The sequence below is a fragment of the Ictidomys tridecemlineatus genome, chromosome 15 (assembly GCF_052094955.1).
Source record: "Ictidomys tridecemlineatus isolate mIctTri1 chromosome 15, mIctTri1.hap1, whole genome shotgun sequence".
In the NCBI taxonomy this organism is placed as follows: Eukaryota; Metazoa; Chordata; class Mammalia; order Rodentia; family Sciuridae; genus Ictidomys; species Ictidomys tridecemlineatus.
In genome coordinates this window covers 32,247,204-32,273,998 of record NC_135491.1, presented here as the reverse complement: position 1 = coordinate 32,273,998, position 26,795 = coordinate 32,247,204, and the positions used below count along the sequence as shown (strand labels likewise).

General features: G+C 32.2%; 1 protein-coding gene across 14 annotated transcripts in view; it reads right to left on the bottom strand.

Annotated features, from left to right (window-relative positions):
• The window catches only part of Chd9 (chromodomain helicase DNA binding protein 9), a 246,550-nt gene that overhangs the window by 64,614 nt on the left and 155,141 nt on the right, over positions 1 to 26,795 (bottom strand). For 13 of the 14 annotated variants that reach the window (XM_078032313.1, XM_040279558.2, XM_078032311.1 and 10 more), the window contains 12 exons: positions 23,897 to 24,008; positions 20,150 to 20,296; positions 19,228 to 19,296; positions 19,091 to 19,146; positions 18,146 to 18,263; positions 16,130 to 16,216; positions 15,561 to 15,698; positions 10,804 to 10,925; positions 7,045 to 7,288; positions 2,864 to 3,040; positions 1,209 to 1,352; positions 841 to 1,096 (listed from right to left, as the gene is read on the bottom strand). In XM_078032313.1, the coding sequence (XP_077888439.1) occupies positions 841 to 1,096; positions 1,209 to 1,352; positions 2,864 to 3,040; positions 7,045 to 7,288; positions 10,804 to 10,925; positions 15,561 to 15,698; positions 16,130 to 16,216; positions 18,146 to 18,263; positions 19,091 to 19,146; positions 19,228 to 19,296; positions 20,150 to 20,296; positions 23,897 to 24,008 (1,670 nt within the window). Of the gene's footprint in view, positions 1 to 840; positions 1,097 to 1,208; positions 1,353 to 2,863; positions 3,041 to 7,044; positions 7,289 to 10,803; positions 10,926 to 15,560; positions 15,699 to 16,129; positions 16,217 to 18,145; positions 18,264 to 19,090; positions 19,147 to 19,227; positions 19,297 to 20,149; positions 20,297 to 23,138; positions 23,197 to 23,896; positions 24,009 to 26,795 lie in introns of all 14 variants that reach the window. The other variant, XM_021721304.3, reaches the window with a different exon arrangement.

Below are 26,795 nucleotides of genomic sequence, written 5' to 3'. Positions count from 1 at the left end.
ATTTATGTTTGCTAAATACTTTATAAATGCCATTAGGAAAAGAATGTACAAAACTATGGTCTGGATCCAGGTAAATAAATACATATACTTTTTTAAAAAAATCTAATATTTAAACATAAATCATAACAATGGTCATCAAAGGGTGATCATAATTGCTGTAGATGTGACTATGGGAATCTTGTTAGCATGAAAACAAGAAAAAGTAAAAAGGAAGTCATGTTATTGGTCCATCATGTATACTTCCTTCAAAGAATCTAGATCAGAATTTAAAGGTCTATAAACATTTCTTTCCTCAGCCTTGCTAAGCCATAAAAATATACTATGCTGAGGAATATGTGAGAGAGAGAGAGAGAGATTGCCTTAAGCAAAGTAAGTAGATGAGTAGGATATTCACAGGAACACACACATGAAAAGACTCAAACATGGTACAGAGAACATTGGTAGAGAACTTGACAAGACCTTAAAAACTATCATTATTGTACCACAAAAACGGAATTACTAACTGGAGTATATGGATTAGAAACAGACCAAGGGAAACAAGTGTATATACAGAAGCTCAAAGATGGGTTTTACTCTTTGTTCATGAGGAAGATTAAATTTTAGGAGAATTCCACACTTAAACAAATTGAACAAACTCTTGCTGCTCTTGGAACCTGGTATGCTAATATTAGACACTATAATGTAGTAGTTCACTTTGCCCATGAATCTGAAACACTTGTGATTCCTCAGCATAGTAGAACGAAGAGCTCTTAATAGCCTCTATAACTGTAGTGGTGTTCTGTTAAATGGTTCATTAATATTTGACAAAAGAAAAGTAGATGTTCTAATTCATTTAGCTACCTTTGATAAGATATGGATGATTACAGCATTTTCTAAGTTCCATCATGGTGTTGACCAAGTTAGGTACATTAGTTTGTCCTGCTCCTTTAGACAAAAATGAAAAATTCTTCTCCAAAATAGCTCGGTAGTATTTTTTTTGAATGTTAGTAAGTTCTACTTCAATGATAGTTTCTTCCTTAGGTGCCAATTTCTTTTCAACATCTTCTTTTAATCGTCTCAACATCATTGGTTTCAGGATAGCTTGAAGTTTTTGCACCTAAATAAAACATAATTTTATTATATATGACACAAGAGCACATTCAATTGTATATATAAAATAATCACAATAAGAGATTTGATGTACTTATTTACAAAGAACAGTAGGATACCTGTTCCTCTGTTTTCAGATCTCCAAATTCTTGCATAAATGTTGATTCAGAAGGAAACCTTAAGGGTTCAAGAAAGTGAAGAAGACTGAAAAGTTCTTCAACTGTATTTTGGAGAGGAGTGCCAGTCAAAAGCACCTTGTGTTCCTATACAAAGCAAGAACAATTGCATTCAAATGACAAAGTAGTAAAATTAAATGAAAGCTAATTTAGGGCATTAAATGTTTGAAAGTATTCTCTGACCATAATTTTTAAGAATTAACAATAAAATATCTCTACCCACAAATCTTGAGCAATGTACTTTTCTAAACATGATAAAATCTTTGTGGAGCACAGATCTTCAACCAAAAATAAATAAATAAAAATTTTAAGACCTCTTCATCAGTCTTGGAATATGTTTTGTTGTATGCTATCTTTACCAATTTCTATCTTTTAAAATTCCACATTTTTGAACATGCATATTTCAAATCATCTCAAAGAAATAAACCATTATTTTCAAAGAACAAAAGGGGGATTTTTAAAATTTTGTACTTAATCATTGCTGGTATAATAATTTACATACCAAACAGTGTTCACTCTTTGTAACTTGAATGATCATCATTTAATCTCTCACAGAACAAATTATCAAATCAGCGAAGCTACAACCCAAGAATGTAAAGGGAAATTGGAATATGCTTTAAAGCAGAAGTTCATTAAAACTTGAACACAATAGGAACCGAAAAATATACACAATATTTTAAATAATAATATAAATTATCATTTAAATTTTGACTTGACAACTCCTCTAAATTGGCAAATTAAACATATGTGTACACATTCCTGCACATATGCATATACATATATACAATAGCAAATGGCCAGAAAGATACTCATCTAACTTTAAATACTGGAGAGAGGAGGCAAATGGGTGGTGGCATAGGTGGAGAGGGAATATAAAAGGAGCACTTCAATTTTTATTGCATGTGATTATGTTTATTTATTTGTTCAAGTACTGATGCAATAATTATGTGATCTTAGTTTATTTGAAAGCTTTAAATACACTACAAAGAAGATAACTAAGAAATTCCATTTTGAGTCTGGGTTTACAGCTCAGTGGGTAGAGTGCTTGCCTCCTATGCACAAGGCCCTGGCTTTAATCCCCAGCAACAAACACATACATACATACATACACACACACACACACACACACACACACACACAAAAGAAATACCATTTTAAATATAACTAATGAATGCTAAGCATGTGGAATTGCATAGGAACATTATCTCTTCACCATAAATTACTGAGTAACTCTGATGAAAGGGCTTTTCAGTAAGTAATTTGCAGCTTGAAATTTATGACATTATTTTCTTTTTAGCCGTACACACCTACAGAGATTTATTTCTCTTATTGAATAAATTAATTACTAAAATTTCTTGGTGAAACACTAAAAATTTTCAAGCCTAAGAAAACTGATAAGATTTTTTTCCAATTTTTACCATTTGAAGCAAAAATTTTCTCAATTATAACAGATAGGATTCAGCCATCTGTATAAAATTTTTAAAAATTTCATTTTTAGCATTTACCTTTCTGACTGTCCTTGTCCATGATCTTTTGCTATATAGCTAGGAAATGAAGGTCTCCCCCCAACAAAAAGAGAAAATTTATAGGACACTTACTAGATTCATGAGCTTCAGACCTTCTAGGAGTTTACAGTTTTTATTTTTTAACCTGTGTGCTTCATCAATAATTACACATCGCCATTCAATTGCATTAAGCTCTCCACAGCCTCCAAGAATCATTTCAAAAGTGGTGATGATAGCTTGGAATCTGTATGCTCCTCGAATGATGCGCCCCTGGAAGTGATCAAATATAACATTCTAGAAAGTCTAGGAACAGTTTTTATTCCTGATCAATGGCATAAAAGTAAACTAGTGATATTTGTTGTGAGAATTATTTTTCACTTAAATATACATAAACATTCCATTGAAAGAAATTTAAGCATTGAAACTATATTAGATTGCCATTTCTGATATCACTCTCAAAATGCATGCCTACATATATATATTGTTTGAAATTATATTTGAATAAGTGTTTCCCTGTAGAATTATAATAACAGCAGGGTGCAGTGGTGCACACCTGTAATCCCAGCAACTTGGGCGGCTGAGGCAGAAAGACTAAGTTCTAGGCCAGCCCCAGCAACTTAGTGAGACTCTGCCTCCAAAAAACAAAAAAGAAAGGATTTACATCCCTGAGGCTAATTTATAATGGCAAATAAGTAATGAAAATCAAAATTAGCCATCCAAATAGTTTATTCATCAAATATATATTTAATGTATATGTGCCAGACTTTGCTCTAGTTGCTGGAGAAAAAGCAGTTTACAGAATAGACAAGATTAATTGTTAGGGTGGAACTTACAGTTATTAATGATCCTAATGCAGGACATAGTCAGTAAGAAGACAAACAATTTAAAAAAAAAATTTAGAACACAATAAGGGAAGAGGTATAAAATAAACCATGAATATGAAGTAAAAATGATAGGGATAGAAGTTCCCATCACAATATTACATAGGGTAGTTGGGAGACCATTATTAAGAAATGATATATGAACAAAGATCTTAAGTTTAGGAAGGAAGCTATGTTGATATCCAGAGATCTGGAGGAAAAATCATTCTTGGCAAAGCAGCAAATGTGAAGGTCCTGTATATTTCCAAATACTCAGATCACAGCAAGAAAGTGTAGTTGAAACCCAGTGAAAGAAGAAAGAAAGAGGCAGACAGAATAGGAACTTAAAAACTGTGGCAAGATGGGCTCTTCCTTTAAGCAGAGGCTATGATGGGATTCCAGGGAAAAAAAGTTTAACTGTTGTGATGACAACACACAAGTAAAGGATCATAGAGATCATAAAAGCTGCCATAGTGAAAAATAACCGTTAGAGGTGGTATAAAGCACTCAATTGTAGACATCTTTGAACGCAGAATACACTGAATCTCTTAAGAGATAGATATGGTGTGAGATTAAGAGAAGACACAAATTTGACTCTAAAAAAGTTTAGTTTGTACAACTGGAATTTGGTGTTGCTATTTACTAACATGAGGATGTTCATGATATTGGCTGTGTACAAGACAAGTTTAAAATGTCTATTAGAGATATCCAAATGGAGTTGTTAAGCAGGCTTTTGGATATGACTGAAATTTAGGCAATAGTTTAGAGCTGGTGATTTGGAAGTTTCCAGCAATACAGATGTAGCTTACTGTCCTGCATATGTATGAAATCTCTGAAGGAATGAGTATCAACATAAAAGAGTTTGAAGGCTACATACTGGACTACCCCAAAGGTTAGATATGGGGTTGAGGAGGAATCCATAAAGGGAACATAAGAAGGAACAGGTGGAAATACAGCATGAAGTTCAGGAATCTAAGTAGAGACAGTTTAATAGATTGAAAGCTTATACTTAATAGGTATTAAAACTAAGAAAAGCTTAAAAACAATTATGTACTCTGATTAAGTTTTTAAATTTTTAGGTTAGTTCATATTGATTCCAATATTATTAAAATATGAAGTATAGATTGATGACATTTACACAAATCTGACAGCCTGGGATATATTAAATTTGGCTTCTCAGTCTGATAGACTTGGGCATATTAATCTCAGTTTTACTTTTGTTTTTTGGGGCAATCTACATAACATCCTTATAGCTTAGTATCTGCATGTATAAAATGGAGATAATATCTATTTCACAAGGTTACCATTGAAAAGATGTAGTGAATACAGGCAAACTTTCAGCATAATGTCTAGAACATGGTGATACTCAAAACATATTTGTAGTTATGAGTATTACTATTTCTAATCACAGGGCAAATTTAGAAAATATTTGTTTTACTCCTAATGTTTTCAAGCAATTTGCTAAGTTGACAAAAAAATATTCAACTGAGTTATACTAAAATGTATTTGTGAAACTTAATTGTTAAAAAAGTATTTCTATATTTTAACAACAGATCATTATATAAGACATCATCTTTTGAAATTTAAAACCTTTTCAGTTAATCCTAGAAGGTATAATGTTTACCATAGAAAATATAATAATTAATATTAATTTATCATACATCAACTCTTTCAGTTTGATTCTTTAACTTTATATCAAATTCATATCATATATGTATTAAAATTGAAACGTTCTTAGAAACGTTCTCAAGTTTTCAGTTGTGCCTCCTGTAAAAAAAAAAAAGTGAAACTAAATCATTTCTATGATACTACAAAACTGTAGAACAAAATCAGTTAATTCATTCATTGTAAGCCTCAAAAAGGTAGAAAGTCAGTTACAATTAGGAGGCAAAAGTAGAAGGCTATCTATATTATCTTAATCCAGCTTCTACCATATATGATCTGGCCATATGTTATAATGATCTTTTTAAAATGAACAATGAATTAAAGAAAAAGAAGATATTTAGAGGCTATTGAGGTAGAATGCCAGGCAATAAACCTTTCCCAATTAAAAAGTACAATTTGGAATAAATTATGTTTATTAAGAAATAAGACACAAAATTCTTAAAGATTTTTATCCAAAAAGATTTGTATGAACAATGAAGATTACAACTTGACACTTCATGTCTTCTTGGTAGAAAATTCTTTCTTACGTTTTAATCTTTTTTATTTTATAGTTTTGTACTTACGGAAAATAGAAAATCCTTTCTTAAAGGGCTGGGATTATGGCTCAGCAATAGGGCACTCGCCTACCATGCGTGGGGCCCTGGATTTGATCCTCAGCACCACATAAAAATAAATGAATGGAATAAAGGAATTGTGTCCAAGTACAACTAAAAAAATAAATATTAAAAAAAAAAAGAAAATCCTTTTTTAAAGAGTAAATGGCTATAGAGGCACAAGGTGTCATTATCAAATTCTTAAGAAAACGACTAACCATTTCCTATATTGTCAAATACTTGGTTGAGAAATTTATATAAAATATGTTAAAAACAAATAAAAACTTGCTTAAATTAAAAAGGAAAAAAAAGTGGCTGAATAAAAATGGAACATGTGCCTCTAGGATATAGAAAAGGAGAAAACCATCAGCTAATCACTAAAGTTCTGATATAATGAATTCTAAGGAGAAGGTATGCTTAAATCAGTACACAAAACAAATGAACCAATTTTTTCCCCCAGCACTTGGGATCAAACTCAGGGCTTTGTACATTTTATTTCTTTTTTAAAATATTTTTTAGTTGGACACAATAGTTTTATTTTGTTTATTTGTGTGGGGTGCTGAGGATCAAACCCAGGCCCTTGATCGTGTTAGGCAAGCGCTCTACCGCTGAGCCACAACCCCAGCCTGGGCTTTGTACATGTCAAGCAATATTCTAACACTGAGCTGTGCCTCCAACCCACCATTCAAAAACTTTAAAAATGTTTAAAAGCAAAATCCATTGAACATGAAAGAAAATTTATACTGTCACCTTAATAGCCATTTGAAGTCATGCGGTTCATTGAATGTTTAAATTAAAAAAAAAAAAGAAAGGAAGAAAAAGAGCTAGAGAATGATCAAAGAGGCAGTTATTTCTAGAAAAAATTTAACAAGTATACAAACAATAATTACTTTACTTAAAAATTACTTAAAAATTATTCTAGTTGAAATATTAAAGATCACAAATTTCTGCATATGTATGTTTCATATTTCACTATAAAGGAAAACAGGATTAAATCCTTTTGTCATTGTTTTCAGTTACTATATATAATTTATTGTAAAATAAGTAAAATGAAGAAATAAGCTTAACCTAAATTATCTATGCTAAATTTGAGAGTATGTAATGCCTATCTTTTTCAACCCTGATGGTTCAACAAGCAAAAGCATTAATAACACACCTGTGAGTCCCTGAAGTACATCTCATATTGCTGTATCATCTGTCTGCTAATCAGGCTTCCATGATAAACCACAACATTAATATCAGTCCATGTACGAAATTCTCTCTCCCAGTTTGCAATGGTAGAAAGTGGTGCAATAATCAGGAAGGGTCCTCTTATACCAGTCAGAAGGATTTCGTAGAGGAATGTAATTGATTGAATGGTTTTGCCAAGACCCATTTCATCTGCTAAAATGCAGTTTCGTCTGAAATAAACAAATATATTATCCATGCATACATTGGGTTCTTCTGTATACTACAAAGTTTTAAAGATAAACATATGAAAATAAAAGATTAAATAAAATATTTGCACTTGTAAAAACAAAAGTTGCTGAAGTACTAAATAAGCTCAAGATTACAATTTTATTATAATCCTGCAAAGGGAAAATTAAAGATTTTTATAGCTCCAAAATAAAGATTTCGCCATTAACTGTTTGATTTTTCTAAAAACTGAAAAGATAAGAGCAATGCATATTATATAATTTATTCAGGAAGCATTATTAAATACCTTCTATTATCTCAGGACAGTATGAGAAGATGGAATACAAAAGAAATAGAACATGTTCTCTGCCTTCCAGGGGCTTGTATCTATTAGAGAAGCAGACATGCAAATACATAAATAAATAATCATGCAATGTGCTACTGTAGAAGCACAACTATAGTATTGATTTTCAACCATAGCTGTGCATTAGAAGAGCCTACAAAGCTTGAAAAAGAAATAAAACAGATACTTAGCCCCCCACCACGTTTACATTATGTTTTAATATGTACAGAAGAGGATCAAGTCAGTTCTAATTTTTAAAATGAGCTCTGTAGATGAGAATGCTATGTGGCCAGTGAAGACTATCAGAGTAATACTTCTTATGGTAGCACAGAGGGAAAACAAACAAAATATATCTAGAAGACATGAAAAAAGAAACTTCTTCAGCAAGGAGGTCAGTTACGATTAGGATTTTGCCAGAGGACAAAGTAAAGCAGGAGAGGGCAAAAAAGACAAACCGGGGACCAAAAGTTATTTAATATGGTTAAGAGTGGAAAGTAAAGGAAGGAAAGAGAAGTGAGCTAAGTAGTGTCATAAACAGAAGAGGTTAGACATTATTTTTTTATGCAGTGGGAGGCAAAGAAATTCTTAAAGGAAACCCCTATGAGATTAAGTTTGTATTTTAAACTTTATTTTGGTGATACTGAGGATATAAGAGGGTAAGGGGATGAGATGTTGGAAATTAACTGGTTCAGTATCATAATAGAGAAGTCAATTATGGGTTAGGATGAATTGGCCCTAGGAAACAACTCAATGTATAGGGTATAGGATGACAGTAACAAAATGAATTAGTAGTAATCAAGATGAAAAATATGGAGAAAAAACAAGTTTGACACAGAGGAAATAGAAATCTGCTATGTTTAAAGAATTGTTGTGTTGGACATTCAGGTACCAGAAGATGAACAGAAATGTGGGCCCAAAATTCAAGGCCTTAGAGATAGAAATATGGGACCATTAAATATTATTGGTAAATAGGGCTAGGTATATGGCTCAATCGTATAACACTTGCCTAGCATGTGCAAGGTCTTGTGTTTGATTCCAGGCAACACACACACACACACACTTGTGTATCTGTGTGTATCCTTATTCAAAGAAGATATAATTGTGTGTGTGTGTGTGTGTGTGTGTGTGTGTGTATGAATAAAGTAGTAAATGAAGTCATATGGGGAAGAATACAGAGTATCTGTGAGGGAGTACAAACATGTAATATGTGAAGATAACTAAAGACAAAACCCTGGGGCAGCAAAAAAACAATATCTAAATGACAGGGGAAGAAGAACCAGCAGACTATTGAAAGTAACAGTTAAAGAGGGTACTGGAGAGCTATAAAAGTTGCAGTGTGCAAGCTTTCAGGGTTTAGAAGGAAAGAGCAGCAAGTTCTATCCAATGGATTAGAAAATAAGTTAAGGCTAAAGAATATCCTTGGGATTAGAAAATTAAGTTTTGGGAAGAGTCAGAAACAAAATCTATACTATCACAGGTTGAAAAAGAAATGGAGAAAAGAAAATGAGGGAGAGAGTGTGCAGATTACTCTACTAGGAATTTGCCTGGAAAGCTACAAAGAGGGTTCAAGGCAGCTAGAAGAAGGAGCACAGTCAAAAGGACATTTACCTTTTTTTTTTTTTTTTGTCTTTCTATAGATAGGCTAGCACCAAATTTGTTCACAGATTGAAGAGACAGAAATAGTCTTCAGAGATGGTTTGGACATATAAAATAGAAGAATGATTAATGAATGAAGTGAAGCTCTGAAGAGACTGGATGAAACAGAATGTCAAGACCTGAGGTAACATGATTTATCCTTGTCCTAGGGTAAAATCTTTTATCTTCCAATACACGAGGTTAGAGGAAAGAATAGCTATAGATACACTTTTGAATATGAGGACAGGCAAGAATTTTCCTACTTTCCCTGGGTTTACCTGCAAAGCAGTCATATACAGAAAGTGAATAAAACAAAACTATGCCAAAGAACTTGAAGGAAGTGATGGAAGTTTAAAACAGGCAATGTAGGAAACAGAAGTAATAAAAAAGGAAGACAAGTTTTAAAAAGTATTGTTACCTCATTTACATAAATGATTCTTGAGAAAAAAATGATTAATATTTAGTAAATAAAAGCAGGGAAAAGAAAACTGTGGAATAATAGGATCCTTCACTCCATCTAACTAGTCCCATAACTCACAATTACTAAGAGAAATAACCCAAAAACAATATAAGTAAAAAACACAGAAAAGTGACTTCGAATTAAAGTGTCATCAAATATTGCTAGTAATAATGCCTTCATTTGCTCTTTCATGGACACTACCATACTTCTTTCTGAAACATGATATCATGTTTTTCTTTGCATCTCAAAAAAAACCTTGAGGCTAGAGGGCTGGGAATGTAGCTCAGTGGTAGAATGCTTGCTCAGCATGCATGAGGACCTGGGTTCAAACCTCTATACCACATAGATGGATAAACACCCACTCAAACAAAGACTTTGAGCTATTTTGTATAAAGAAATTGCTAAACTGTGAAGAATATTAACAAGGAGGTAGTTTGTTACTCCTTTTTATATTCTATTCTTTATTAATAGCTGACAATATACTTCATGGAAAACATTTAAAAACAGAGGTCTATCTAATTGATAACAGATATAATGTGCTTTCAATTCACTAATTAGAACCAACTGTAGACAGACAGTAGTATAAATGGATAAGCTGTAAAACTTCCTATAGCATACCAGATGTTATAGGACTCTTGGCAAAGTTATTTAAAATTTAATAATTAATTAATGTAACTCTGAGTGACACTCACTTAAAGGAAGCAGTGTAGCTGACATCTTAAACTGTAATTTACATATTTTTCTAAGATAAATTCACCTTATTTATTTTTCGGGGGCACCAGGGATTAAACCCAGGGGCACTTAATCACTGACCCACATCCCCAGCCACCCGGTTTTAAACATTTTTTTAAATTTTGACACAAGATCTTGCACAGATGCTAAGGTTGGCTATGAATTATCGATCCTCCTGTCTTGGCTCCCAAGACACTGTGATTACAGGCATGCACCATGGCGCCCAGCAGTAACTTCACTTTAAAACAAAGACTTCATCAAAATAGCAATATGGGAACACCTGAATCAACTTTATTTAGTGTATGTTAACATATATAACAGACTAAAATTTTTAAAGATATATTACACACCTATTGTACCAATTGAACAAGAGCCAGTTGAGTCCTTCCAGTTGATATTCCCTGAGTTGATTGCCATTTTTATAGTCCCTGGATTGATCTATTTTCTTCCAAATATTAGAGGGCGGACGGTCCTTTGTGGAAAAACAAAGAATGCATGGTAAAAAGCGAAAATTAGCATCATTCATAAAGGAGAACGACTGAATGATTTCCCCCTAAGATCAGAAATAAGGCAAGATGTGCACTGTGACATCTATTCACCCTTGTACTATAGGCTGTGACAAGGATAATTAAACAAGGAAACCAGACAAAAGTTACCAAGTTTGGAAATGAAAAACTAAAACTATCTTTATTCATATGATTTATCTATGTAGAAAATCCTGTGGGATCTATTAAAAAGCTAAACTAAGTAGTCATTTTAGCAAGGTTACATAATATAAAAATTGATATTAAAAAGTCAATTGTATTCTACATTTTAGCAAAAATAATGAATAAATTATTTAAGAAGTAGTCATTTTATAATGGTATCTAAAATACTAATTTTAAAAAAAATAATTTTTAAAAGTTGTATGAAACCAATAAATTTGAAGCCACAAAATACTGCTGAAAAAAACTAAAGAAGGGCTAAACAGAGATAAGCCCTGATTTGAAGACTTAACATTATTAATATATTAATTCTTCTCATAGTGAACAGAATCAACACAATCCAATCAAACTGGAATCACAGTTTTTGTAGAAATTGACAAGCTAATTCTATAAGCATATGGAAATGAAAAGTACTACAAACAGCCAAAACAGCATTGGGAGGTATAGACAGGATGTAGATAAAGTTTGGGCACTTAAAAACTCAACTTAGTTTTGACAAAGCTGGAAAGGCAATTCAGTGCAAAAAGAGTTTTTTCAATAAATGATGTTATAACAATCGAATACCCATGAACAAAAGGAAAGAATTTGATCCATATACTATCTACACACAAAAATTACGGCGCTGAATGTTACGTGACATATTTTCAAGGAGAAAGCAAGACAGAAATCTTTATGAACTTAGGTTATGTGAAAATTTCTCAGACACATAAAGTATGATCATAAGAAACAAACTGGAGTTCACCAAAACTAAGAAATTTTGCTCTTTGAAAGACACTTTTCTGATAATGAAAAAATGACTACAAACTGGTGGACAATATTTACAAACCAAAGGTCACAAGATCTTTGTTTTTAATAGTCTACACAAATATTCATCAACAGGCGAAAGGATAACAAATTGTGGGCTATTACATTAGAAAAAAATTTCTCAGTAATAGAAGGTATCAACTATCAATGCATGCAATGATGTGAACTTGAAAATCATTATGCTATGTAAGAAACCCTAAGAAAAACAGAATACAGTGTCCATGTACATAAAAATGAAATGAGAAGAAATGAAAAAGAATTGATAGTGACGTAAATATTACTAGTTCCCTAGGATGAGAAGTAGGGTACATAAGAAAGATGAATTGGGAAGGAAGGGTTACAAAAGCACACAAGAACACTTTGGGGAGCCATAGTTCATCACTCTGATTATGGTGTTGGTTTCGTTTGTCAAACTTATCAAATTGTACATCTTAAATATTTGCAATTTACAAATTTTATGAACCTCAAATAAAGCTATTTATAAAAAAATGAATGAAGCTGGGAGTAATGGTGCAGGCAAGTAAACCTAGCTACATAGAAGGCTAAGGTAGGATGATCTCAAGTTTGAGGCTAGCCTGGACAACTTAATGAGAACCTTTCTTAAAAAACACAAAAGGAATAGGATTGTGCTCAGTGATAAAGTGACCATGGGTTCACTCTCCTGTACTGGTAACAACAACAACAACAAAAAGTGAATGACACAGGGGCTAGGCTTGTGGCTCAATGATAGAGCACTTGTCTAGCATGTGTGAGGCACTGGGTTCGATTCTCAGCACCAAATATAAATAAATAAAGCCCATCAACAACTAATAAAATATTTTTTAAAAAGGTAAATTATATTATCAGATTTTTCTATTTTATTATCTTCAATATTGGGGATTAAATCCAGTCATGCTCTATCACTGAGCTACATCCTCAGCTCTTTCTATTTTTATTTTGTGAAAAGTTCTTTGCTGAATTGCTGAGGTTGATTTCAAACTTGGGACCCTCCTGCCTTGGCCTCTGGAGCTGCCAGAAATCACAGGTGTGCCACCCTGTCTTGCTTCACATATATTTTAAATCTGTCATACATATTACTACTTTTATATACTTTCAATATTCATGATAAAAAGCATTCAAAAAATCATAGAAGCATAGGTATAATGTTATATGTTAAAACTATTCATTTACATAATCATATTTATAAAATTTAATTTTTCTTCTTCAGAAATAAAAAACTGAATTATTCTGCATGGCTAAAACATAATCTGTCTTGAAGTTGCTGCATAGGTAAAGAAATAATATCCTAGTCCCAAATGAATAGGCTCTAAGTCTCAGATAAACATTTCTGTAAAGCAAGCAAAAGATGGATTGTCTTCTGTTTCAAAATTATATACTATTACTAATTAACAAACTTATACTATTAAAAATGTCTGCAGGATCAGGGCATCTTTATGGTGACTGTAAATGAAAAATAAAACATGCTTTCAGTATACAGGTAACAACTGGTTATTGATATTATGCTATTAACCTAATACAAATAGAGCTTATAAAGAAAACAGGGCTTCATTCATGCTAGGCAAACATACTACTGAGCTACAATCCAAGAAAACATTTCTTAAATGACAGTCAATGAACTTTAAAATTATTAATACAACATTTTAGTTACTGCTTAAAATAATTTTCATATTAAATTCTATTCTGTGTATGCTTCTTTTCGGTTATCCAGTCACTGTTAATATTTCTTTAGCTTGGGACAGGATAAAATTTCATTTTTGGAATCTCTAAACATACTTTACATGATTTATATGCTATTTTATTTAACAATAATAGAATAACAACAAAAATCACCTCCAACATTATTTAAGTACTATAGGCTACATTGTTGTCCTTGATTTTACATTAATTAAGGGACTAATTCTACTGGCTCAAAACCTATTAACATTTGCTCCCAAGATGTAGGCTCTCTATTCACCTCACAGACTGTTTCTTTTGCTGAGAAGAAACTTTTTAGTTTGAATACATCCCATTTATTGATTCATGATTTAATTCTTGTGCTATAGGAGTCTTATTAAGGAAGCTGGGGCCTAATCCCACATCATGGGCATTAGGGCCTACTTTTTCTTCTATTAGACATGGGTCTCTAGTTTAATTCCTAGGTCCTTGATCCACTTTGAGTTGAGTTTTGTGTATGGTGAGAGATAGGGATTTAATTTCATTTTGTTGCATATGGATTTCCAAGCACCACTTGTTGAAGTGGCTTTTCTCCAATGTAGGTTTTTGGCACCCTTGTCTAATATAAGATAATTGTAATTTTGAGGGTTTGTCTCTATGTTGTCTATTCTGTATCATTGTTCTACCAGTCTGTTTTGGTGCCGATACCATGCTGTTTTTGTTACTACTCCTCTGTAGTATAGTTTAAGGTCTGGTATAGTGATGCTACCTGCTTCATTCTTCCTGCTAAGGATGGCTTTAGCTATTCTGGGTCTCTTATTCTTCAACATGAACTTAGCACTAATCTCTGATGGATATAAAGAACTCAAGAAGCTAAACACACATAGACACACACACACACACACACACACAAAAAAAAAAAAAAAAAACCCAATTAATAAATGGGCCAAGGACCTGAACAGAAACTTCTCAGAAGAGGATATACAATCATTCAACAAATATATGAAAAAAAGTTCATCATCTCTAGCACTTAGAGAAATGCAAATCAAAACTACTCTAAGATTTCACACCTGTCAGAATGGCAGTGATTTTAAAGACAAACAACAATAAGTGTTGGCGAGGATGTGGAGAAAAAGATACACTCATACATTGCTGGTGGGACTACAAATTGGTGCACCCAATATGGAGGGCAGTATGGAGATTCCTTGGAAAAATGGGCATGGAACTACCATTTGACCCAGCTATCCCTCTCCTTGGTCTATACCCAAAGGACTTTAAAACAGTATATTACAGGGACATAGCCACATCAATGCTGATAGCACAATTCAAAATAGCTAAACTGGGGAACCAACTTAGATTCCCTTCAGTAGATAAATGGATAAAAAAAGTGTGGCATATATACACAATGGATTATTACTCAGCAATAAAAGAGAATAAAATTATGGCATTTGCAGGTAAATGGATGCAATTAGAGAAGATAAAGCAAAGTGAAGTTAGCCAATCCCAACAAAACAAATGCTGAATGTTTTCTCTGATATAGGAATCTGATTCATAAATGGGGTAGGGAGGGGGAGCATGGAAGGAATAGATGAATTCTAAATAGGGCAGAGGGGTGGGACGGAAAGGAAGGGACAGGGGATTAGCAATGATGTTAGAATGTGATGACCATCATTATCCAAAGAACATGTATGAAGACACGAATTGCTGTGAATATACTTTATATACAACCAGATATGAAAAATTGTGCTCTATGTGCAATATGAATTGTAATGCATTCTGTTGTTATATATATATATGTATGTATGTGTTTGTGTGTATATGTATATATACCCAAAACCTATTAACTGAGAATATACCATATATCTAAGGAATCTCGAATTTCTGTGAATCTCTAAGAGATTTTGATATGCTAAGATTTTGTAAAGCTGTCTGTGATAGGTTCTTACCAAATGTCTTGTGTCAGGCCTCAAAGCTTGTAGTTGTTCAAACTCTTCTATTTTTGCCAGATCTACATCTTCCTTTAGTTCCCATGTACTATCTTCATATGGCAATGAGCACCACTTTACTAGGTAGTAAATAACGGGCTGTAAAAAAACATTTTTTTTTTCAATTCACCATTTTTAAAAAGAAAATAGTAAGTAGTTTATATAGAGCATGACTACAGACAATTTAAACATAGTAACCTAGGTCGATTAAAAAAAGTGTTTAATTTGTTTTTAAGAGTTTTTAGGTTGTAATTTTTAAAAAGAGTATTATTAGGTTTTAATATTTGGAAAGTTTCAGGTTTTTCTTACATAATATATATATATTTATTTCTTTTTTAGTTCTCGGCAGACACAACATCTTTGTTTGTATGTGGTGCTGAGGATCAAACCCGCACGCATGCCAGGTGAGCACGCTACCACTTGAGCCACATCCCCAGCCCCATAAAAATATATTTTTATAAGCATGTGTGAAGTCCTGCGTTCGTTCCCCAGTACCACAAAAAGGAGAAAAAAAAATATAAAGTATTTACCTCACCAGTATCCTTATCTTCACAAAAAGAGACTTCTAATACTCTGTCTACTTCAACATAGTCTGGGTTAAATGGTTCTTCTTCCATCTAAAAAAGTACAAAGGAAGATAAATTTACTAGTGTTTCACTATAGAACTAATACATCAATTTGAGTCTAACAAACAACATTTTTCTAGTTTAATTTCCAATAGATATTTAGGATATTCTTAATTGCCATGTTATAAATAATAAATCAAATAGGACTAAAAAAATTCAGGTATTAGAGACAAGTAAGTTACTCTAGGATATGTGTTGAAATTTTTACTAAACGTATCCTCTCTTCCTCTCCTTTGCTACTTGAAGTTCAAGTTGCAAATGTTGAGGACTAATCAACCCTGCTTCAGACTCTGTTCTCAATACTATCACTCTTTATCTTTACCTGATGATAGTCCTTTACTGAACATCTACTCATCTAGATGAATGTAAGTAAACTCTCTACTTGAGCTACCTCAAACTTAGTTACATTCATTTTTCTTCAATTTATACCTAATCCTATATTTTCTAATTGGGTTAATGAAAACACAACTTCCTCTCCAGGCTCCCCCTACCACTCAGTCACATAAGCCAGAAAATGGGAAGTTGTCTTAGATTCCTTCACTTTCTTTACCTCCATCTAACTTGTACAAATTTTAAATTTCACTTTTTTTTTTTTTTTTGGTACCGTGGATTGGACACAGGGGTTTTTAACCATTAAGTCATATTCTCACCCGTTTTTTTTTTTAATATTTTAAATTTTAAGACAGGGTCTCAAAGACCTCACTAAATTGCTGAAGTTGGCTTTGAACATGTAATCCTCCTTCCTCAACCTCCAGAGCCACCGGTATTACAGGCATGTGCCACTGCACCTCACCAGACTTTACTTTTAACTGAAAATCAGATTGGATACTTCCTCCTCATTCTCACTGACTTATCACTTCTTACATGGATCTTTAAAAATAATTCCCAGCTTGTCCCCCAATGCTTGTCTTGCCTTCCTTTATTCTGTTTTTCACATTGTTGCCAGAGTAATCTTTCTCAAATATAAATTATTACTTACAGCTTCCTTGCTTAAAATCTTTTAGTGATTCTGCCTTGTTTGATAATCAGGTTCAAATTAATATTTTTTGTGTAATAGATAAGATCCTTCCTTTTCTTCCAGCCTTATCTCCTGTTGCTTGCTACAACTATAACTCAGATTGTAACCAACCTAAGTATCACACCTTCATGTTTTTGTACTAATTCTGCTCTCTTCTGACTAGTTTACCATTTTTTGGCTTCTGAGCTTGGGCAATTCCTACTCATCTCTGAAAGACTTCCAACAGTCATCTGGGTTTAACTTTACTGCCCTCGTCTGTTCACCCTTTAAATGTTGTATACCAAATAGTTCTACCTTTAATTCTCATCACTATCTTAAACCTCTCCTCCTCAAACCCATGCATCTATATATGACACACCTGATTACAATGATTATAGCCCAATACCAGAATGTTAATGTGATACTTTAGAGGATTAAAAAAGTAAAGAAAAGGTGTTAGATATATTCATTAGTTGGAGGTAATTATTTTACAATGTATAAATGTATTAAATTATTGATGTTGTGTTCACATAAATAGAAGACTGGCATGGAAAACATGCAATGTTTGTAATTATTTAATGTCTAAGATTTAATACACTGACAATTTATATTTTCCATTTATTTGCTACATTATCATTTCCTTTATTTAAATAATTTGCTGATAAATTCTTTGTGATATTAACACAACCAGATTCAACTATATGCATTGAAACAATGCTAATTTAAAAATAAAAATATTATCTACCATTCTGAATTATCAGTGTTTTTGTTTCAGCTAGTTCCCAAATTCATTTGTGTCAAAAATTGTGTCAATAGAATTTTTATTTGAATATCAATGTTGGAAGCCTAAAAACTAAAATGATGCTTAAATCTATATGTATTCAGAGTATCACACATAATAGTTTTATTTATTTTTTTCTTACATCTGCAAAAAAATGTGCTCTTTGTGCTTGTCTCAGTTTGAATCGTTTAATTTTCTGCTGAATCCTTTTATCTTTCAAAAGCTGCTCTTCTGTGGCCCATTCACAGTGAAGATAGGAGCTAAAATTTTTATAGAAGTAGTATATTAGAACATTATAAAAAACATGCTTAAGGTACATTTTTAATTATAACATCTAATATAAAATATTATCTTCAATTATACAAATAGTTTATCACTATTTAATTTTAATAGACTTCATATAATTTCTAAAATTAAAACAACTATGATCCCTATAGCCTTAGGAGATTGTAGTCTCATGGTGTACAATTTACTATACAGAAACAGAATAGTAAACTGACTAAAAGAATAACAACAAGATGTACTTTATCTTTTTTTTTCATTATAATGGATCTGCCACAATCAGAATGCTAACTTATTTTGAAAATAATGTAATTTTATTTAAAAACATTCATGAAAGTATTTAGAAAGTAACAGAAAAATGTAGAAAAAGAATGACTTTTTCACATTTAGTGGTTGCATAAGTTATCTATGACCAAGATTAAAATTTAAAATTTTAGTCAAAGCATCACACTATATACATTTAATGCAATAACCAAAATACCAGAAATTTTTTAAGAAAAAAAATTAAATCTGAGTTTAACATATAATGAATAATGCCTATAATTTATAAATGCATGTTTGTAGATTCATGCATTTTGAGATTAATAATGAATACATTCTGGAAAAGAAATTCAAATCTTACCATGGAAGGTTTTCAAAAGTCTTCTACTTTTTAATGATTTTTAAGTTCATGTAGTTATATAAATGATAAAAATTATTTTTAAATGCAAATACAATGAAAATCACAATTTTAATTCAGTGTTTTATGTTAAGTATATTAAAATATCCAGCAACCTCATATTAATTTTCTAACTCAAATACTTACTAATTCTTGTATTTTACAAAAAATTCTTCTGTATCAATGATCACTCCAGGTGATATCTATGAAAATAAAATTATTAATTATAAAACTTAAACAGGACATGGAATATAAAGCGTGAAATATAATATGCCATTACTTACTTCCTTCTTTACTATTCTAGAAGACAGTATTTTGTCTACAATTGCAGCATCTTCTTCACTTGGGTTCTCCTATAGGATCGAGGGAAAGAAATATGCAATGGAACACATTCTGAAATACCTTTTAGTTGCTATTTTATATATTTATGAATACACTAAAATTCAATAAATATTTATTTAGCAGAGGTGTCCGGTACTATAAACATTAGGAATACAGTACAATGGAAAAAAATATATCATCGTTGTTATGGTTTTGTCGTCGTCGTCGTCGTCGTCATCATCATCATCATCATCATTCTAAGCATATTGGGCTTTTTTGTGTGCTAGGCATTATACTAAACACATTGCATCTATTAATTAATCTAATCCATTATCATATCCATTCTTATCCCTCCTATTATCAACTCTATTATGCAATTGAAGAAGCACAGGAATATTCAGAATTATTACTTGCCCAAAATTTTTGATCACTCAGCTAAGAGATGAGTACTTGGCTTACAATGTAGATAAATTAAAAGAATTATAGAAGAGGAAAGCATATATGGAAGAAATAAAGGTATAGCATTTAAGAAACTTCATAAGGCAAAGTTGAGTCCTTATGAAGAAGAGCAGGAGACAAAGTCAGAAAATCTAGACAAAGGGCTTTCTTTATATATTGCACTAAAAAGGCATTATTATTTTAAAGGAGTCGATTAGCGTAAATTTTCAGCCAAAACATAATCCCTATCCAACTTGCTCATGGATTATTACTATCAACCTAACAATTAGTCTTTTACTTTAGAAACATTCTGCAAATGAGAAACACTTTGAAAGAGTTTCAGTTATACACTTAGAAAGAAAGAAATGAGGAGATATATGTATTTCTACTATTTGAAACAATTTATATTTATTTTGAAATGTAGTAATAATTCCAAATATGTCTTACCACAAATAATTGTAAAGGCTGTTCACCAGGTAAAGGAGCTGAATTCTTTTTTATTTTCAAAGAGCCTTTAACCTCTTCTTCAGATTGTTTTCCTTCTGCATCTTCTGCATATTTTTTTCTTTTAATTTGTCTATTTGATCTTCTTTTCTGTAATGAACCACAAGGATCAGATTTATACAATTTATTGTTTTAGACAATTAAAAATCTTCCAAACAAAGATTTTAAAAATATTACTTCTATAGTTGGCAAATTCTTTACTAATTTTCATACTGATACTCAACACTCAATTTTTTCTTACTTTTCTTTTTAAAGGAATATTATAATTTGCCCATTATAATTTTCCCACAATTTCAAATATCAAATATTCATAATAATATCTTTATTTATTTATTTTTAGAAGTTTTAAGAAAAGTCTGTTGGTTTTTTTAAAAAACTCTTTTACAGCTTAGGCAAAATGTATTTTATTAGTAATACCTTTATTGCTGGGCTACTTTTCTTTATAAACTATTGTTAAAACTATAGATGTCTTCACATTTTTGCCCCAAACCTAAAAAGTATATTAGATGAAGGTTGGTTAACAAATTAGTTGGGGCATAATCCTAGAGGACATTAGAGAATTAGAGAATATTTGGAAAAATATGAAACTGTTTAAAGTAGAATAAAATAAAATGTCTTAAATACGTAAAATTTTATTTATTAAATTTACCAAATAATTCAATTTGAATAAAGGAAGAAACAATATTTCTAACCTGACTAGCTCTTCTAAAAATAAAAGCATCATAAAATGTCTTTTAAATAAAAGAATTACATTTAGTATCACAATTTTTAAATAACCTAAGCAATTTAAAATCAAGAATCAAATATACATGGTTTTACTTACCTCCCTAAGTGTCTAATATTTGTTTCAAAAGTTTTTATATTTAAAGGAGAATGTTTAAAAACAAGGTTACATATTTTTTGATGATCCCACTAAAACCCAAAATCTTAGGTTGTTTTGAAAATCCCAAAGGACTTAATTTTTACTATTTTTCTTTACACTTCTCCAAAATCTAATAGGTTGAAGGCACCTCAACCAATGGTTCTATTGCTTGATTTACCAAAGTAAATCTATCCCTTCCTCCTTTTTATTCTATATAGTGAAAACTCCCATGATACTTCCCAGAAATTGAAACAACAAAATAACACATTTGGTTTTTGCCAATGTCTTCTATTTGGCAGATCTTTTGTTAGTCCACATCCCATGCATAGCACAGGAGCAAATTGTTATCTGTGTCCAGTAAGGTGGCAGTAGCAGCCTTTGTAACATCATACTTCTGCCCCTTTCTCTTATAAGTAGTGCGATATTGAGAGAAAGAAAGGCAATGCATGGTAGTCAAAAGTACATAGGAAAAACTTTCAAGATGGTTCATCATCTAGTTACACTCTGTTTCTTTGGATGCGTTCAGTGAATAGGAAGGATGTTGGAGATATAGAACCCAGTATGTATATGCTAGGCAAGCACTCTACTTCAGAGTTACACCCTGAGCCCCAATTTTGTTTTATTTATTTTTCTGGGGGGTCATCATCTATTGGCCATGAAAATGTTTACATTTTCAAATGCCAAATAAACTTTTTTATTAATACAGGAGACAGGGAAGGTGGGATAAAGTTATAATAAAAGGACTTTGTTAAACTCAGTATTTCCAATTACTATTTTAAAAAAGACATGAAATATTTACTGTTCCTTGGGGGGGGGTGTCTGATTCTCAGCATAAAGAATGTTTAAAACAAGTATAATAAAGCTTTTCTGGTCACTGAGGCATCTGAGTACGCTCACATGCCTTTTAATAGTAAATGAGGAACTAAGTGTGGTAGCACACACCTGTAATCCCAGTGATTTAGGAGCATGAGGAACGAGGATCACAAATTTGAGGCTGCCTTGGGTAATTTGATGAGACATTGTCTCAAAATAAGAAGAGCTGGGGATGTAAATCAGTGATAAAACACCAGAGTTCAATGTCCAACATCACAAAAAAAAAAAAAAAAAAAAAAAAGGTGGATCAGTGGTCTGAAAAAATCATTTTCACTTACAAAATAGAATGAGGACCATTCATGGTAAATTGCTTCCTCATCCTATGATATGAGACTAGCATATTAAAACTCCATGGTCTGTACTTGATTTCATTAATAAATTATACTCCATAAGAGTACAGAGAAATACCACATTACTTCATTCCAAGTAACTCTCAGCAATTATTTTTTCCTGTGTTATATAGTAGTATCTCTACTAGTTTAAAAATATAAAAATTAACCTAAACTCCAAATATTTGGCTAATGCTTTTTTCTTGCTTTCTTTCTCTGTAATGTTCTCAAAACACAATTTAAAATATCTTATTTCTAGCTTTTTTCTTATGTCTTAGAGAATGTAACAGATCAGCACACAGCATTTTGCATATAAAGAGGTCAGAAGAATGATGTTTTTAAATAACTAATATTACATTATGATGAGATATCTGCTGTAGAGGCATTAAAAAAAGATTTAGTCTTCTAAATATAGTACAACTATAAAGTACTCTTTAAAGATAAAAAATTAAATACTACAACAAACAAGTTGTAGATTTCCTCCTGATAAGAAAGTTTAAGTCGTTTTCTACAGTTCAAATCCTGACAATGCATTGTAGTTAAAAGCAACACAGACCTTTAAAATGTCAATAATATAGATTTATAATTGATTATTAGAAAATACCCCCCTTTGGTGTTACAGCAACATGCTTGTCAAAGCAACTTAATACTATACTGAAGAGCATGGAAGAAATGTACATGTTGACCTATACTACCATTTCAGTGTTTCGTAATTACATATGGGAAAATGGCCAGCGTTATTATAGTAAAAATTAAGCTACATTTTCTCATATTGAATAAGTTAAATGTAAGTTTGCCTAAGTTAAGGATAACATACGAAGAAAAAGCCAGGCCATATAATATTAGGAGCTTTGATCACTGCCCTTACCTCAACTCTTGCAGCAGCCCAGGAGCCTTGAGCCACTACTCTCCAAATGGATAAGAAGCTGCATAAGGAAGAAGAAAGGCCATTCAGGGGCTTTCTGGCCCCATAATTCAACAATTGCCACCACCCCTATGGCCTACAGTTGTTTTTAAGTATTAGAAAGCAGATGGTGGCCTGAATTATTATGACCTTCACTACATATATATTTTTGTAACTTCACAGGTTATTATTAATATCCACGTATTTTTTTAAAAAAAGGTAAAAGGCATAATATTTATGTCTATATTAGGGGATTTTTAATATATTCAGTTATCTTTTCTTCAACAGAAGGAGACTAAAGGAATTGTCTCTAAGAATGACTCAATCCATTTTCTTTGTCATTTGTATATGATTTTTAAAATGAATATTCTATCATTAAGTTCACTTAAAAATCACTCAATAAGCACAGGATAATGCCACTAGGTACTTCTCCATGTAAAAGCCATCAAGGACTTTGCATTATTACTTAACCTCTGAGGGCTTCATTTCATTATCTTGAAAATGAAAGATTTAGAGAGGATATGTAAGTTTCCTCTCAAATCTAATATTCTATGGTAATACTACTAGGAGCATATTGTAATAATGCTGTCCTATAAGTTATACCACATAATAAAATGTATTTTTAGTATTAAACTGCAGTGTAAGTAGACATAAGGCAGTATTTTGCTATCTAAATAATTCTTAACAGAGTTCATTTCTCGGAAAATAACTTTAATACTCACTTGAGAGTCTTGATCTTTGAATGTATGCGGTGGCATATGCTCTGCATCAGATATTTCATCTGAAGATTCATTTTTTCTTTTCTGTTTCTTACCCAATGTAATAATGAGTTTGCTGTGTCAAGAGGAAAAGAATAAACAATAAGATTTTTGTGTTTTTCCACTTTGGGTCAAATTAAGATTGTCATTGTAAACTTTAGAAGGAAGTTTCTACCACTTGCATGTCCAAAAATAAATATTCAAAAATCCATAAAGACATTTTCAAAACTTAAACCTCTCTTCTACTGAATTGGACAAAAAAACAATATTATAGTTAATGTACCTATAAGCATAGAAAGGTAGTCAAGAACTATAGCTGGTTTTTAGGATATACTTAACTTTTTAGGATATAAATAACTATTACATAAAACCAATTCATTTATTATAGATTTAGATTATAAGACAGTGAGGAGCTGTTTATTACTCCTACCTTTTATTAAACTAAAATTCCACTTATTGACCATAAATACTTCCATGCCCTAGGAAGCCTCTACTTCTTTCTACTCTATGGTAATCTCTTTCTTATTTAAGACAATTCTACAATTAATTTTTCTTTAATACTTTTATTTATGTTAAGAGTAAGAAATATGGTGGGCATCATGGTGGACACCTATAGTCCTAGTACTTGGGATGTTGGAGCAGGAAGATTGCAAGTTCAAGGCCAGCCTCAGCAACTTAGCAAGACTCTATCTCAAAAAAAAAAAAAAAGTGGGGTACGGGCCTGGGTATGTGGCTCGGTGGTTAAGTGACCAAGTTTATTCTGTGGCACCAAAGAAAAAAGAAAAGAAAACCATTTTTTATATTTCTGCAGTATGAATATGTCCTCTTATATGTGTTTATTAAATATTTTCAAACATATCAAGTACATATACCTAAACTAAGAATGTATTTTAAGTACATGGCTCCCATATTTTCTTATCTGCCTTAACAGCACATTATTAAAACACTATGTTAATCATGAACCATTCTAATTACTAATAAGCAAAATTCTACTTTGGATAACCTATATTCCAAAAACTGAAAAGTCCCCCAAATATTTTTAGGAATGGTATATCAGAAAGATTGCAGAATTCTTTCCATAATTATTTACTAATGTGGGAGGGCTTGAAAGTTAACAGCTTGTACTCTGAAATCACAGGATCAAAGATATAAACCTTGAATCTACCAATCACCTATCTGTGGGACCCTAAGCAAATTACTTGCTTGTAAACATAGGGGTAGTATAATAGCTACCTCTTCTCTTGAAAAGTTAAGTAGGACAATGTATGCATCATGGTTTAGATCTTAAACATCTCCCATAAGTTCATGTTTTGAAGGCTTGGTGCCTAGCTAATGGCACTACTAGGAGGTGGGAGAACTTTTAAGAGGTGAGGCCTAATTGGAGGAAGTTAGATCATTGGGCTCACACACTTGAGGGGGATGGGACCCTGGCACCTTATTCTCCCTCTCTTTGCTTCCCATCTGCAACAGGGTAAGAAGCCTAGACTCTACCACATGCTCCCAGCCGTGATGTTTTGCTCCACCACAAGCCCTCAGTGACCATAGACTGAAACCTCTGAAACCATGAGAAAAAATAAATCTTTCCTCCATATAAGTCATTTATCTCAGGAATTTTGTCACAGCCATGAAAAGCTTACTAATATAGTAAGTTACCTTTTAGCACAGTCCTAACTAATAGAAACTATTTTGAATTAATATATGTTCAGCCCTTTCCTAGGTTCTGGGATTGAATATGAAGTGATAGTCTTTAACCTTAAAATAGCATAACTAGACAATGATCATAGCTAAAATGCTAAAGTAGATATTAGCATACGAAACAATGTGAACAGTGTAACCTCTTTCATTGAAAATTAAAAGTGATACAGCTGGTGAGTTGGCACACACCAGTAATCTCAAAGGCTAGGGAGGCTGAGGTAGGATCATGAGTTCAAAGCCAACATCAGCAACTAAGCAAGACCTAGGCGAGTAACAGTGAGACCCTGTCTCTAAATACAATATATAAAAAGGGCTGGGATGTGGCTCAGTGGTTAAGGGCCCCTGGGTTCAATCCCCAGTACCAAAAAATGAACAAATAAATAAAATAGTGTTACAGAAACAGTACAATTTGAGATAGCAACTGAATTAGTAACAGGTAGTGAAAAAAAAGACAGGGTACATTCCAGGAAGGGGGATACACAGAAGAGTGAGGTGAATATGCTGTAGTGATAGCATGACAGGGACACAGAGTATTACAGAAGGAGGAAGCAGAAAACTGAAAAATTATATATGGTGAAGATTATAGAAGACCTAGAAAAGACACGAAAGACTTATATTTTAAGACAAGTTTTTAAGCTCCACAGAGTAAGAGTTTAAACAAAATCTACCTATCAGCACTGGCAACAAATATTTAATAAATAGGCACTGAGATATTTTTGAATAAATAAAAGCAAAAAGCAATAAAATATAAGAATTTTAAATGAGGGAACTATGTGATTGGATTGAAATAAAGTACAATGCAGAGAAAATATTGATACATAAAAATTCAGTTGAGAGATGAAGAGTGTAATCCAGGGCTATGACACTATGATACAGCTGGTGAGTTGGCACATGCCAATAATCTCAGAGGCTAGGGAGGCTGAGGTAGGATCATGAGTTCACAATAAAATACTGAAGAAAGGGGCTGGGGATGTGGCTCAAGCAGTAGCGTGCTCGCCTGGCATGCATGCGGCCCGGGTTCGATCCTCAGCACCGCATACCAACAAAGATGTTGTGTCCGCCAAGAACTAAAAAATAAATATTAAAAATTCTCTCTCTCTCTCTCTCTCCTCTCTCACTCTCTCTTTAAAAAAAAAAATACTGAAGAAAGATCCACGATTGGCTAATG